Below are 15,482 nucleotides of genomic sequence, written 5' to 3'. Positions count from 1 at the left end.
AATCTGCAACAGAAATTTGAGAGTGAAGATTGTCTTTTGTCTCGTAATGTGGGGAACTCAGCTAAGCACCCCTTCCAACCTCTGCTTTAACAGCTAAGAGAGGCCACAGGCCTAACGTTCCCGAGTTTTCACGAGGACATCTTCGTGCAAACGTGGAGATTTAAAGGTTGGGGGGGGGGCGAGGAATGGAAAACAGAGATACGAACTGAAATTGGCACCTTTGGAGCACAGATGCTAAGCTTTTTCCCCGGCAGCGGCAAAATAAATTATCGGGTGTTTTCGTTTTCTGGGAACAAAGACCTTCACGCGATGATGCTCCAATTTCCAACCACTTTGGGAGCGAGCGAGAGAGTCAATTCTGGCTGCGTTTTGCCACTTAGTGCTCTGCCTAAGTGCTGGTCTCACATGCCCTCTCTTCTGTTCGGGTCAGTGTGCACCCGAGACAAAAGCTGAACCATTTTTCAAGCACCTGGAAGCAGCAAACACGCCTCCTTCTTCATGGTGTTTAGGCAGAAAGCTGCGTTGGCTGAGAATGATTCAGTGCTTTGTTATGCTTCTCCTTCAGCGACCCCTCATAGCCGAGTAAAATTGACTTCCATGAACATGTGTTTTAACAGAGAGTCCGTAAGGGGGCCAGTTCTGGATCCCCACGTCCTTCCACAGTGGGGACATTTAGGCGGGAGTTGATCCCGGTGAGGGTTTGCCAAGTGTGCCTTCCTCTTAGCACGTTTCTCCCTCGCGTCCTGAGTTCGAGTGTCTCCAAAGCCCACGACACCTTTGGGAAAGGCTGTTCTCCAACTGGAGCGCTCGCAGGCCAGTGTTTCCCAGTCGTCGGTGTTTATACTACATTTTTAAAGATTTGCCTTGAGAGAGTCTTTGAACCTCTTTTGTTGATCACCAGCATTATGCTTTCCATTTCTAAGTTCAGAATAGAGGAGTTGCTTTGGAAGACGATCATCAGGCATCCGCACAACATGACCAGTCCAACGAAGTTGATGTTAAAGAATCATTGCTTCAACACTGGTGATCTTTGCTTCTTCCAGTACACTGATATTAGTTTGCCTGTCTTCCCAAGTGATGTGTAAAATTTTTTGGAGACACCATTGATGGAATCTTTCGAGGAGTTGGAGATGGCGTTTATAAGTGGTCCATGTTTCCCAAGCATACAGTAAGGTTGGTAGTGCAATAGCTTTGTAAACAAGCATTTTGGTTTCCCTGCGAATGTCCCGGTTCTCAAACACTCTGCACTTCGATCGGGAGAAAGCTGCACTCGCAGAGCTCAGGTGATGCTGGATTTCGGCATCAATGTTGTCCCTTGTGGAAAGAATATTTCATGAATATTTCCCACTGTAAACACAGACAAGGCCAAGAGATGAGACAGAAAGGGGTAAAAGATTATTGGGAAATGATCCATTATAGCTTGAGATACCTATTAGGTCTATCAATGACCATATAGCATATATTCAACACAAAAAAACAGTGGCAATTTGTTGTGGACAAAGGACAGCTGGACATATAAAGGGCCCCATTACCTTCAAGAGCTTAGGGCCTCATCAAACCTAAATCCCGCCCTGGGCATAACTCTGATTTTAAACGCATTGTGCAGATGAGGTTATTAGCTTCCTTTGCATTCAGCTACACATATCAAGGAAGGACTTTCGGAATCACATCCGTGCTAAATATTAAGAGCTGCTCAAAACCAAACAAATAGTTTAAATCTTCTTCTGTTTGAGTCCTCGGGTTTGCCCCTGTCTTGGGCCAACGCCGTTTCTTCCTGTGTTTTTCGCAAATGTGCTTTCTGCTTCTATGGCAGTGAACTTGAATGAAACTTGACGTTCGCAGAGAGAGCTTTTCCCAGCTGGCTTTGAATCTAAACGCCAAAAGGGATTTGCCCGTTTACGTCGAAAACGGAGGATGTGCGGGGCTTTCGTGAGCCGCTGCTAACTTGGATGGAAAGTAATTAATCGGCACGTGGAATTTCAAGTGATATAAACAGAAAAGAATGTAAGTTGTTTTTGTACGCAACAACAGCAGCAAGAATATTATTGGCACAAAAAATGGAAGCAAGAAGAATTACCGACGAAAGAAGAATGGAGGATGAAATTAATGGACTATGCAGAATTAACAGGAAGGATTCGAAATCTGCGGGACCAGAAATTCACAGAAGACTGGCGTAAATTTACAGACTATTTGAAAAGTAATTGTGATGATCAGACCACGTTTGTAGGTTTGCAAGAAGTTTTGTGAGGAGAATTATTGGAAGTATTGCAAAAATGTATATGGGGAGGATGATTAGTTGTGATAATTAAAGGCACTATGAAGTTAAGAAATGCATAAGAAGTGATTAAAATGGTGGATCATCAGAGGTGCTGATGGAAGTCCAAAAAAAAGATTGTATCGGTGGTGAAATTTTGTGGTTTGTACTATAATTTATATGTTAAAATTAATAAAAATTATATATAAACAAATAGAGTTTACTCTGGGGGAAAAAATTGGCACGTGCAATTTCCTGGATCTGGTGTGCTTTGTCTGCAAGCCGGAATTAAGAGCAAAATGAAATGTTTGTGTCTTCCATCTCTCTCTATCTGCACATGGCATAATAATTTCATGCCTTCCATGCCTGCTGAATTAGCCCACCAGTCGAGTTCTCTCCAATGGGGGTTGCTTGGTAGCAAGATCTCCCCCTCCCCAGGTGGAGAAAGAGAGAGGAAAAAATATAGAACAGTCAGCCAATCGCCTGCTTGGAGACCCGAGAGGAGAAATTCTGCTTTTGCAAAGAGCAGGAGGGGAGCAATCGCTCCGCCACTTAAAACCAACCAGCCCTTCTTTCCTCCTGGCTTTTTCCAACTTGCAGGACACCTGGGTCCTTTCGGAGCTGGGCAGTGGTCCCAGGTGGCTGGATGGTTGGGCCGGCAACCCATTCAGATGGGAGCACCATTCCTGCGTCCCAAGATTTCCTCTGCGTCGGAATAAGAGCCCTCTACTCTGAAAGGAGCGTGCCAGTTTGATGGCATGTGTTGCTGACGGATGCCACCTTTGTGCCTGAGAACTGGTCCCTGGTGTGTTCCTGGTCCTCATTGAGTTTCAGGAGAGCACCCTGCATTCTGCAAGGAACCTGAGAAGCAGAGGACACTGCAAATAATGTGCAAGAAGGACTCTGGAGTAAGAGAGATGCAGGTCTCTTTCTGAGACTGAAGGGGAGGAGAGAGTCGTAACTGTCACCGGATTGGCTCCTCTTAGGATGACGCCAAGCCAGGACGAGATCCCCAACGTGTCCCTCAGCCCCTGATTCTGTCAGAGTTTCCTGGATCCCCATTTGAGGAGCGGCACAACATCTCTCTCGCTTGGTGAGCTTTCCAAGGTGCTGAAAACTCTTGCCAAAGGACGTCCTAAGCCCCAATTCGGTATCCTTCAGCCCTGAGTCTGCCAGAGTTTCCTAGATTCCTATTTGAGGAGCGGAGCAACATCTCTCTCGCTTGGTGAGCTGTCCAAGGTGCTGAAAACTCTTGTCAGCAGACGTCCCAAGCCCCAATTCGGTATCCTTCAGCCCTGAGTCCGCCAGAGTTTCATAGATCCCCATTTGGGGAGCGGCGCAACATCTCTCTCACTTGCTGAGCTCTCCGAGGTGCTGAAAACTCTTGTCAGCAGACGTCCCAAGCCCCAATTCGGTGTCCCTCAGCCCTGAGTCCGCCAGAGTTTCATAGATCCCCATTTGGGGAGCGGCGCAACATCTCTCTCACTTGCTGAGCTCTCCGAGGTGCTGAAAACTCTTGCCAAAGGACGTCCCAAGCCCCAATTCGGTGCTCCTGGCCGGCAGAGGCAAAGCAGAGCCATGCTAGTGGGCTCCTCTGTCTCCGACCTCAATGATTCCTTCCTGTTCCCGAACAGCTCTGCTTGCACCGCAGGGTTGTGGTGCTCCAATGTCTCGGAGCCCCAGAACCCGCCGCGCCTGGTGGACGCGTGGCTGGTGCCCCTCTTCTTCGCCGTCCTGATGGTGGTGGGTCTGGCGGGCAACTCCCTTGTGATCTATGTCCTAGCCAAGCAAAAGCAGATGAGGACAGCGACCAATTTCTACATTGGTGAGTTTGGTAAGAATAATAGAGGCACCTGGGTGGGTGGGAAGGAGGGTCAAAGCTGCTAGGGCTACTAGCTGATGCCCGTTCTGTTTGCTGCTAGCCAGGACCACTCTGCTCTGCATCCACGGTCAGGAGCAGTAATGCCCTGGGTTCAAATCCTTGCAGGTTTCCCAAAGGCATCTGGTCGGCTGCTGGGAGAAAAGGTGCTGGCCAAGTTGGGCCAAGCAGTTCTTACACTCTTTTGGGATGTTCTTATTGTGGGAATGTTCAGGGATGCAGGAGAGGATATATAGTCTGATTATATCCTTATCCAACTTGTGTTAACAAGTCCCCCAATTTCAGCAGAGTAAAACATTCCCCTTTATTTTAAGTTTGCAACGGCAGTGTTTGCTCAGGCTCGCTTAAGCCTCTATAATAACTATTCTGGTAATTTCCCCTTATTCCCTCATAAAACAGAAGAGACGACACAGTCGTTTACAAAAGTGTAAAAAGAGTTTACTCACATTCTGTTCACAATCAGATCCCAGAAGGCAGACTTAAGCTTAATGAAGTAAAGTACATTTGGAATCTATCTTATAAGAAGACAGTCCCTTTGTCCTCTCTGGGCTGGGAGCCAAGAGGGCATCTTTCGCTCAGTAGATGTTGCTTGGAAGAAGATGAAGAGGAGGAAGAAGAGAGAGATGGCTGCCCTGCCCTGTGCTTTTATCATTACCTGCACAGGTGAGGCCACACCCACCTCTGGTCACATGTAGAGGAAGTCTGTCCCAGCCTAAAAGGAAACAGGAAGTTTACCTGCTGGCTGGACAAACATCCCTCCCCATGTCAAAACATGTTGACTCTAAGAATGTTGTACTTGACTGCTCTTGTGTTTCACATCCCACACTTATAGGATGGGAAGCACTTTTTTTTTAACCTGTCCAGAATCTTTTAGCTTCATGAGATGCCCACGACTCCTGGTGTTATTAGAAAGGGAGAAAAACTTATATAAAAAATTTATTTATCATTTTCAAATGAAAACAAACCAAGCATCAACTTCCCTTCCCTCTTCCATGGTCCATTTCAATTTTCCCTTTATTGCTGCGTATTCTAATTATTCCTTATTCTTTTCCCATTTTCCCTCCATTGATGATTTTGCCGCTAAATTTATTCTCGTCCTGCTATCGTTTCAAGTTGCTGACAATAATTTTTTCAAATGTTCCACTGTCTCCTGCCCCCCAAACTTCTTTAAAGACTTTCTTCCAGGACTCAGCTACATTAGATTTTTTTTTTAAAAAAAATCAGCGTTATACACATGCAACACCAGAGGGCGCAGGAGAGTAAAAAAAAATTCCATGCGGTTTTTCCATAGCGGTTTTTTTCTTTCATTATGACGATTTGATTTCTGACTTATTTATAGCGTTTCTTCCCCCGCCCCTTGTGTGTAGATCCGTTCCTTATTCTACCAATTAAGCTAGCCATTTCTGAAAGGGAGGAAAAATTTCCTCTAGTCACTTTTGACGTAATTACCTGTTTTTCCTCTGAATGAAAAAAATCTCCACGCTTTCCTTACAGGGAAGTTGCTCCCTTCAATTTATCTTTTCTTCTTCTTCTAAACTTTTCCCATATTGTGCCCTTTGTCCAAACAGCGAACCTGGCCGTCACGGATATCATTTTCCTGATCTGCTGTGTCCCATTCACGGCTGTCCTTTATCCTCTCCCGGGCTGGATTTTTGGGGAGTTTATGTGCAAATTTGTCAATTACATCCAACAGGTGAGTTTGTGACTGCTTGCAGGGGCGATCTGCCCCCCAAAAAACCTTTAAACCATGGGTAGGCAAACTAAGGCAAATTTCTCAATCCGGCCCACGGATGGTCCCTGAATCAGCGTGTTTTGACATGAGTAGAATGTGTCCTTTTATTTAAAATGCATCTCTGGGTTATTTGTGGGGCATAGGAATTCATTCATTTCCCCCCCCAAAAAATATTGTCTGGCCCCCCACAAAGTCTGAGGGACAGTGGACCGGCCCCCTGCTGAAAACGTTTGCTGACTGCTTTAAACAATAACAGGCAACAGGTAGCTCATAATATTCTAACAAAATATATGTAACATGTATTATTTCACAGTTCTTAAATGGAAAATATATACTGGAGGTACAAATGGTAAAATAAATCAATATTGTATGAACCGAATTAGAGAAGATAGTCGATCAATATCACAAACAAGCTTTTCAACAGTTCCAATCCTGTGATCATGCGATAATAGAAACTCCGAGCGTAGCAATTCTTAAACAGAGGATATGCAATAGAACCACAGAAAATACTATAAAGACAGTATTGTAGATGATAAAAATAAAAATTATCTGCACTGGTGATAGTCATTGTTTGGATGGGGGGCCTTTATCCATTTCCGCAGTCACACAATCAATCAATCAGTAGCTGAACTGGGTTCCGCACAGTCTCAAAAACAAATGAACCCGAAAACAAATGAACCCGAAAAAGCCTCAAAAACAAAAATAAAGAGCAAAAACAAAAGCGCCAAATTTACTCTGTTCCGGAGGTCCGTCTGAATTCTGAAATGTTCGGAAACCACGGCGCGGTTTCTGATTGGCGCAGGCGCCCCAGAAACAATAGCCGACAGCCACGTCGGACGATCGGCTTCTGGAAAACGTTTGAAAACTGGAATACTCACTTCTGGGTTTTTGGTGTTTGGAAACCAAGGCGTTTGAGAACCAAGGTATTACAAGTCCACCTAATCTACAGTCCTCCATCCTATCCAAAGTCTATGTATTATTGCCAGAGTTATTTGAAGCCTGCCAAAGAGTTCAAGTGTTTGCTATGGCCTTTCAAATACAATCTATATTTATCCCATTCTCTGTTGAAGTTTTGATGCTCCTGGTTTCTGATTTCCCCAGTTTAATCTTGCCATCTCTGCATGGTCCAATAATTTCATCTGCTAGTCTGCCCTCGTAGTTAATCTAACAGCTGCCCTGAGCCCGGTCTTGGCTGAGGAGGGTGGGGTACAAATAAATTATTATTATTATTATTATTATTATTATTATTATTATTATTATTATCTTTGCAGCTCTGGGCAAGCAACGTCCTTGCACCATCCAAATTTTCTCTGACCGATAACGGACTTAAGGGTCCCTTGATGGAGAACAGGGCTGTCAAAGCCAAGTCTGATTTTTGGGAATCAAGGTGTTGAAGCGTCTGTAATCAGAGGTGCCACTGTGGTTCCTGTGGGACTACTAGCAATGGGCTGCTTCATAACACATCCAGGTTCATGGTCTGGAAGGAGACTTTGCCAGAGATTTCATGCTACACAGCAGCTTCTAGACTCAGTCTGCATAAGTATGGTCAATGAAAGTTCTTCCCCCAAGGATAAGGGACAAGAATGGGTGTAAGGGACCACTGTCAGCTATATGTTAGGTAAAGGTAAAGGGACCCCTGACCATTAGGTCCAGTCGTGGCCGACTCTGGGGTTGCGGTGCTCATCTCGCTTTATTGGCCGAGGGAGCCGGCGTACAGCTTCTGGGTCATGTGGCCAGCAGGATTAAGCCGCTTCTGGCGAACCAGAGCAGCGCACGGAAACGCCGTTTACCTTCCCGCCGGAGCGGTACCTATTGATCTACTTGCACTTTGACGTGCTTTTGAACTGCTAGGTGGGCAGGAGCAGGGACCGAGCAACAGGAGCTCACTCCGTCATTGCGGGGATTCGAACCGCCGACCTTCTGATCGGCAAGTCCTAGGCTCTGTGGTTTAACCCACAGCGCCACCCGTGTCCCCCCAGCTATATGTTTCTTATTAATTATTGTTTATTTATAAATTTATTTATATAGCCACAATTTCATTAAAAAATCAGAACATATTAAAAAAAAACCAGAGACCATCAACTAAGATTTATAGAACAATTATCACTTCCTTGACTCCTTTCCTTTAAAAATGTAGGTTGATTTTTTTTTTAAGAAGGGAATTGTTGTTGTTGTTGTTGTTGTTGTTGTTGTTTGGTCGTTTCGTCGTGTCCGACTCTTCGTGACCCCCTGGACCAGAGCACGCCAGGCCCTCCTGTCTTCCACTGCCTCCCGCAGTCTGGTCAAACTCATATTCTTCGGCGATCAGCCTTCTTGATGGTCCAGCTCTCACTTCCATACATCACTACTGGGAAAACCAGAGCTTGAACTATACGGACCTTTTTTGGCAAGGTGATGTCTCTACTTGTTAGGAGCAAAAATTCTGAATGGTTGCCACATAGCCAGTGGAGAGTGAGCAGGATGCATACTTGGTTCAGAGTATGCATCTCTGCTCCTTTCTGTTCTTTGGTGAAGGAAGCAGGATGTGGTCTTGAAGGCAACTCAATGGAATCTGAAGCCATTCCTACCCATGACCTCTGGGAGTGAGGAACATTATAGAACACAGCTGCAAACAGCCAGAATCTCCTGTGATAGTCCCTGGACAGTGATAGAGCCCATCACTGAAACTAGATATAATACCTACTGTATAATCCATCATATTGCCATTCCTATTCCCTTCTTTCTATCCATTCAGCGTCTTAAAAAGCAGAGACATCACCTTGCTGACAAATGTCTGTATAGTTCAAGCTCCGGTTTTCCCAGTAGTGTTGTATGGAAGTGAGAGCTGGACCATCAAGAAGGCTGATCGCCAAAGAATGGATGCTTTTGAATTCTGGTGCTGGAGGAGACTCTTGAGATTCCCATGGACTGCAAGAAGATCAAACCTCTCCATTCGGAAGGAAATCAGCCCTGAGTGCTCACTGGAAGGACAGATCCTGAAGCTGAGGCTCCAAGACTTTGGGCCACCTCAGGAGAAGAGAACACTCCCTGGAAAAGACCCTGATGTTGGGAAAGATGGAGGGCACAAGGAGAAGGGGACGACAGAGGACGAGATGGTGGGACAGTGTTCTCGAAGCGACCAGCATGAGTTTGACCAAACTGCGGGAGGCAGTGGAAGACAGGAGGGCCTGGCGTGCTCTGGTCCAGGGGGTCACCAAGAGGCGGACACGACTAAACAACTCAACAACAACAACAAAGGCGTTTGGCAACCAAGGTCCCTCTGTAATAAACACCCCACCGTGTCTTCTTGGCTTCACAGGTCTCTGTGCAAGCCACATGCATCACCTTGACCGCTATGAGCGTTGACCGTTGGTACGTAACCGTCTTTCCCCTTCGAGCCCTGCAGCAACGCACCCCCTTCGTGGCGGCCACCGTCAGCGCCAGCATCTGGGTCGGTGAGTAGGGGGGCGGGCATAGCATGGAGCACCCCCTCGGTTTCCCTGTCAATTTGCCTCGGCCCGAACCTTGGCCAGTGCCCTCGCTGCCCATCTCCTGCGGGGCAAAAGTCTGGAACGGATTAATCTGTTTTGCATGACTTTCTATGGGAAAGCGTGACTTGGTTTTGGAACGATTTGGATCTAGGACAGACTTCTGGAACGGATTAAATTTGAGAACCAAGGTACCAAAATGGATTACAGTGGTACCTCGGGTTTGTTCTGGAGGTCCGTTCTTAACCTGAAACTGTTCTTAACCTGAAGCACCACTTTAGCTAATGGGGCCTCCTGCTGCTGTCGCGCTGCCAGAGCACGATTTCTGTTCTCATCCTGAAGCAAAGTTCTTAACCTGAAGCACTGTTTCTGGGTTAGCGAAGTCTGTAACCTGAAGCGTATGTAACCTGAGGTAGCACTGCATATAGCAAAACCAGACAGACCTTGGCATAACACTCAAATCAGAAGCGTGACACTCAAAACGGAGCACGTTCGGCTTCTGAAAAACGTTCGCGAACCGGAACACTTCCTTCCGGGTTTGCAGTGTTTGGGTTCCAAGTTATTTGAGTACCAAGGCGTTTGAGAACCAAGGCACCACTGTATACAATCTATTTTCATATAGATTGCCCATTGCACCTTATCGGACCAGGAAGTCCATTTTGCTTTGCCGCAAACCCCAGCAGAACATCCTCTGCCAGAGTACGTTGCCCCACTCGGCCAAGGGTTCGAGGCGGTTCTGTCTGAGACTTCAGAACCGTTGGGTGAATTTGGGACCCTGGCCTTTCCACCCGCAGGTTCCTTCGCTGTCTCCACCCCAGTTTTGGTCTACAACCAGCTGACCGAAGGCTACTGGTTCGGGCCCCGAACTTACTGCAGCGAGACCTTCCCTTCCATCACCCACCAGAGGGCCTTCATCCTGTACAATTTCCTGGTGGTTTACCTGCTCCCCTTGCTGACGATCCTACTTTGCTACACCGCCATGCTGTACCAGATGGGGCGCCCCACGGTGGAGACCTCCGAGAACCAGGTATCGATCGCATGACAATCTTACAGTCGCCGTCAAAATCATTCCACCATCACTCCTTGCAAATCAGGTTTATTATCAAAATGTTGCAAGAAAAAACTCCACTCCTTTTCCCTTATGGGGTATCCAAAAGCCCCTATAGAGTCCTTAAGTGGGTTCCCTATCAGTAGGAGGAAATAACAGAGGCCAAGCAGACATCACAAAAGGAAAGAGGAATCAGGAGGGAAGAGGAAACAGAGTGAGCTCAGGCTCCAAAACGCTTCCAGTTGTAGTTTCTACAATCTCCAGATGTAATATCTGGTTATGCAATGTGAGAAACGTGAGGCTGGACCAGGGAGATCTTTCCGACGAGTTATTTAGGAAATAGAGGACATCTCTGCATGCTCTTGCTATTAGTAAAAAAACTGCTCCTTTTTCCCTTATGGGGTACCCAAGAGCCCGTCCAGAGTCCTTAAGTGGGTTCTCTATTGGTAGGAGAAAATAACAGAGGCCAAGCAGAGACTATTGAGAAGCAAAGCGGCTAGTAAGTATGGTCTTTATGTCTGCGGCGCTGGAAATAACTTCTGCGCATGTCCAGAAACCGAAAATCGCTTCTTCACAGGTGTGATTTTCGGCACCTGGGCATGAGCAGACGTGATTTCCACCGTCGTGCTACACTGGTCCAGTCCATGGAGGATCTCTGCAGGAGTGATCCGGCCCATGCCCCATAAACCTTGCCAACCCTTGGTTGAGGGAGGGCGCCACCGCCGAGAAGGCCCTCTGCCTGGTTCCCTGTAACTTTGCTTCTCGCAGGGAGGGAACCACCAGAAGGCCCTTGGAGATGGACCCCAGTGTCTGGGGTGGAGACACTCCTTCAGGTTTACTGGGCCATTTAGGGCTTGAAAGGTCAGCACCAACACTTTGAATTGTGCTTGGAAATGTCCTGGGAACCAATGTAGGTCTTTCAGGACCAGTGTTATCTGGTCTCGGCAGCCGCTCCCAGTCCCCAGTTTGGCTGCCGCATTCTGGATTAGTTGTGGTTTCCGGGTCACCTTCAAAGGCAGCCCCACGGAGAGCGCATGGCAGTAGTCCAAGCGGGAGATAACCAGAGCATGCACCACTCTGGCCAGACAGTCTGCGGGCAGGCAGGGTCTCAGCCTGCGTACCAGATGGATATTAAAAACACAATTAAACATCAAACATTAACAATTTTCCTAAACAGGGATGCCTTCAGATGTCTTCTAAAAGTTAGAGAGTTGTTTATTTCCTTGACATCTGATGGGAGGGTGTTCCACAGGGCGGGTGCCACCACCGAGAAGGCCCTCTGCCTGGTTCCCTGAAACCTCACTTCTCGCAGGGAGGGAACCGCCAGAAGACCCTCGGGAGAGGGACCCCGGTGTCCGGGGTGGAGACGCTCCTTCAGGTCTACTGGGCCATTTAGGGCTTTAAAGATGAGCACCAACACTTTGAATTGTGCCTGGAAACGTCCTGGGAGCCAATGTAGCTCTTTCAGGACTGGTGTTATATGGTCTCCACTCCCAGACCCCAGTCTGGCTGCTGCATTCCGGATTAGTTGTGGTTTCCAGGTCACCTTCAAAGGCAGCCCCACGGAGAGCGCATGGCAGTAGTCCAAGCGGGAGATAACCAGAGCATGCACCACTCTGGCCAGACAGTCTGCGGGCAGGCAGGGTCTCAGCCTGCGTACCAGATGGATATTAAAAACACAATTAAACATCAAACATTAACAATTTTCCTAAACAGGGTTGCCTTCAGATGTCTTCTAAAAGTTAGAGAGTTGTTTATTTCCTTGACATCTGATGGGAGGGTGTTCCACAGGGCGGGTGCCACCACCGAGAAGGCCCTCTGCCTGGTTCCCTGAAACCTCACTTCTCGCAGGGTGGGAACCGCCAGAAGGCCCTTGGGAGAAGGACCCCAGTGTCCAGGGTGGAAATGCTCCTTCAGGTCTACTGGGCCGTTTAGGGCTTTAAAGATGAGCACCAACACTTTGAATTGTGCCTGGAAACGTCCTGGGAGCCAATGTAGCTCTTTCAGGACTGGTGTTATATGGTCTCCACTCCCAGTCCCCAGTCTGGCTGCTGCATTCCGGATTAGTTGTTGTCAGAGCTGCCTTGAGGTCCCAGCTCACAGAGGACCAACGCTAGGCTGTAGTTATGTACAAAAGTCTTTATTGAGGTTCAGTTTCCATTTTAAAGCCGCAGCGCGCAGCTCTACGTCTCAACCCTAGACCGGCGAAGTCCCGTCTGAGTCTCCGCCCCTTCCACACCAGTTTAAGACCCTCGCCTTGCTCCACCTCTTCCTAAGTTCCTTTCTCCTCTGGGCCCTCCTGCCCGCTAGGGTCTCATCCTTCCTGGACTCCTCTGACGCTGACCCTGACGATTCTTGCCCCTCCTTCCGGCGGGCTTTAGGACCTGGTTCCCTATCCGGGCTACCTTCTGTGCCGCTCACCTGTACATTTGAACTTGGCGCGCGCGCCCAGCCGGCAACTTTCCTCTTGACCGTTCCCTCGCTCTCCGATGGAGGCGTGGCCAACCCTGACTCATCTTCTCTCGCTGGTGGTGAATATGTGGGCTCTGATACCTGGGACTCCTCCCCCCCACTACGCTCTGGTGGGGAAGCTGGTCCTGATTTCCAACTGCTGCTCTGGGAGTCCCCGCTGGCCCCTTGTTTCTGGGGTGTCCCCCTTGGGTCCCCCCTTGCCCTGCCCATCGGCGCCCCCTTCTGTGAATCTTCCGATTCGCTGGAGAGGCTGACGGAATCTGTTGGGCTGCTGTCATCCTCTCCTACGCTGCCCTCGGATTGCTCCCCCTCGCTCTCCATCTCCTCTCCTCCCTGCGCTCCCGCTGAGTCCCTGACAGTTGTGGTTTCCAGGTCACCTTCAAAGGCAGCCCCATGGAGAGTGCATGGCAGTAATCCAAGCAGGAGATAACCAGAGCATGCACCACTCTGGCCAGACAGTCTGTGGGCAGTCAGGGTCTCAGCCTGTGTACCAGATGGATATTAAAAACACAATAAAACATCAGACATAAAAAATTTCCCTAAACAGGGCTGCCTTCAGATGTCTTCTAAAAGTCAAGTAGTTGTTTATTTCCTTGACATCTGAAGGGAGGGGGCCACCATCAAGAAGGCCCTTTGCCTGGTTCCCTGTAACTGCACTTCTCGCAGGGAGGGAACCACCAGAAGGGCCTCGGGAGATGGACCCCGGTGTCCGGGGTAGAAATGCTCCTTCAGGGATACTGGGCGATTTAGGGCTTGAAAGGTCAGCACCAACACTTTGAATTGTGCTCGGAAATGTCCTGGGAGGTAGGTTTTCAGGACCGGTGTTATGTGGTCTCCACTCCCAGTCCCCAGTCTAGCTGCCACATTCTGGATTAGTTGCAGTTTCCGGGTCACCTTCAAAGGTAGCCCCACATAGAGCGCATTGCAGTAGTCCAAGCGGGAGATAACCAGAGCATGCACCACTCTGGCCAGACAGTCTGCGGGCAGGGAGGGTCTCATCCTGCGTACCAGATGGAGCTGTCCTGGACACAGAACTGACCTGTGCCTCCATGGGCCGCAGAAGCCAAGCCGATCTGATTGCAAGTCCCCTTCTTGACTCCTCGCAGGTTCAACAGCTGGCCGAGCGCTCAGAAGCCATGCGGGGCAAGATATCACGGATGGTGGGCACCATCGTCGTCCTCTTCGCCATCTGCTGGGGCCCAATGCAGCTTCTGATTCTGGCCCAGGCCTTTGGCACCGGTTTCCGCCGCAACTATTACACCTACAAGCTGAAAATCTGGGCTCACTGCATGTCGTACGCCAGCTCCTCCCTCAACCCCATCGTCTACGCCTTCATGGGCGCCAGTTTCCAGAGGGCTTTCCGCAAAGTCTTCCCCTTCGCCGCCAAGCGCCGGGTGGGCAGATGCGAGCCCGGCGCCAACGTAGAGATGCGGTTTGTCTCTTCGGGGATGTAGGGCCTTCTCTGTGGTGTCCCCGACCCGAAAGGTTGCAAAAGCAAGCCTGGTGTCGTTCGCCTGGGGCGACTTCCCTGAAGAAACCCTATGAGACACCCAGGATTGGGGTGAGGAAGGGGTGGGAAAGGATTTTGCTGGAGAGGGACACGAGGGAGCTGTTTGGCAGCCGAGGGCCACTTTCTCCACCTGTGCAAGCTTCCGGGGGCCACATACTAGCAATGGGCGGAGCCAGAGGGGGAAGTGGGTGGGGCAATGGATTTGAAAACTCGCTTCTGTACTAGGTCATCATTGGGGTTCAAGGACAACGCAGCAAGAATGGCCATAGCTGTCAACATTTCCCTTTTCTTGCGAGGAATCCTATTCGGAATAACAGAATTTCCCTTTAAAAAAGGAAACGTTGACAGCTATGAGAATGAAGGGTGTCACCTGGGGACAGACAGCAAAGACCATGGGGTGAATTGGGGTCCCAGACGTCTCCCTATAAGTTCCAATAAGCTACGGAGCATCCAGGTCTTTGCAATGTTGTTCTTTGTGAGCGCTGAAGAGAGGATATTCAGGCAGCAATCAGTGCCGGATTTAAGTATAAGCTAAACAAGCTCTAGCTTAGCGCCCCACTCGCTTGGGGGGCCCCCCAAAAAAATAAAGGAAAAAAAAGAACCCTGGATGTACATTTCCAAAATATAAGATAAAAAACAAATGAAATAAAACCTACATGCAGCAACCGTGTTTTGTGTTGTGTAGGCTCCTGTGATGTAAGTCATGGGTCCCACCTGCTAGCCTGCTCCCTAAAATATCACTGGTTTGCTCCTTTCTATATATAGGGTGCCTGCATTCTGCTGTTTATCATTATTAATAGTTTGCATCATATGTTTGCACCTATTTCATGTCATAGCAAGTTTCCAGAAACCAGATGATGAGTCTTTGTAATTTGTCTTTCTAAAGGAACTTTTGTCATCGCCAAATGACAAGGTGTTTGCATTATTCAGTCTGTTGAGAATAAAAAAAATCCTTTTCAGTCAGAGCTGAATTATTATTTCACTATTAATATACTTCTTTTTAATTGTATTTCAGTTCAACAATTACTTTGATATACGTATGATGCTTTGGGGGGTGGTCTTGAGCTACAGGGGAGGCAATTTCAGAGGTAAATAGTGATGGGTTCTGGGTAGGGAAAGG

The 15,482-nt window shown here is 48.3% G+C and overlaps 1 protein-coding gene across 2 annotated transcripts; it reads left to right on the top strand.

The window, feature by feature from the left end:
• The first annotated feature begins 681 nt into the window (after window positions 1–681).
• On the top strand, window positions 682–14,333 carry KISS1R (KISS1 receptor). Of its 2 annotated transcripts, none has more exons than XM_079960847.1 (5): window positions 682–4,079; window positions 5,702–5,826; window positions 9,164–9,299; window positions 10,127–10,359; window positions 13,959–14,333. In XM_079960847.1, exons 1-5 carry the CDS (start codon window positions 3,833–3,835, stop codon window positions 14,304–14,306), a joined length of 1,089 nt encoding a protein of 362 aa, XP_079816973.1. In that variant the 5' UTR covers window positions 682–3,832; the 3' UTR covers window positions 14,307–14,333. The 2 variants fall into 2 exon arrangements, with proteins under 2 accessions (XP_079816973.1, XP_079816974.1); XM_079960848.1 differs by lacking the exon at window positions 682–4,079 and adding an exon at window positions 4,089–4,796.
• The last annotated feature ends 1,149 nt before the right edge of the window (window positions 14,334–15,482 follow it).

Source organism: Podarcis cretensis, assembly GCF_951804945.1.
Source record: "Podarcis cretensis genome assembly, chromosome: 18".
NCBI classification, from domain to species: Eukaryota; Metazoa; Chordata; class Lepidosauria; order Squamata; family Lacertidae; genus Podarcis; species Podarcis cretensis.
This window is presented reverse-complemented; position numbering and strand designations above follow the sequence as displayed.

Coding starts and splice junctions, on each gene's coding strand:
- KISS1R (XM_079960847.1), top strand. CDS start 3,833: ATGCTAGTGGGCTCCTCTGTCTCCGACCTCAATGATTCCTTCCTGTTC. Junction 5,827..9,163: donor TTGTCAATTACATCCAACAG/GTGAGTTTGTGA, acceptor TTGGCTTCACAG/GTCTCTGTGCAAGCCACATG. Junction 10,360..13,958: donor TGGAGACCTCCGAGAACCAG/GTATCGATCGCA, acceptor GACTCCTCGCAG/GTTCAACAGCTGGCCGAGCG.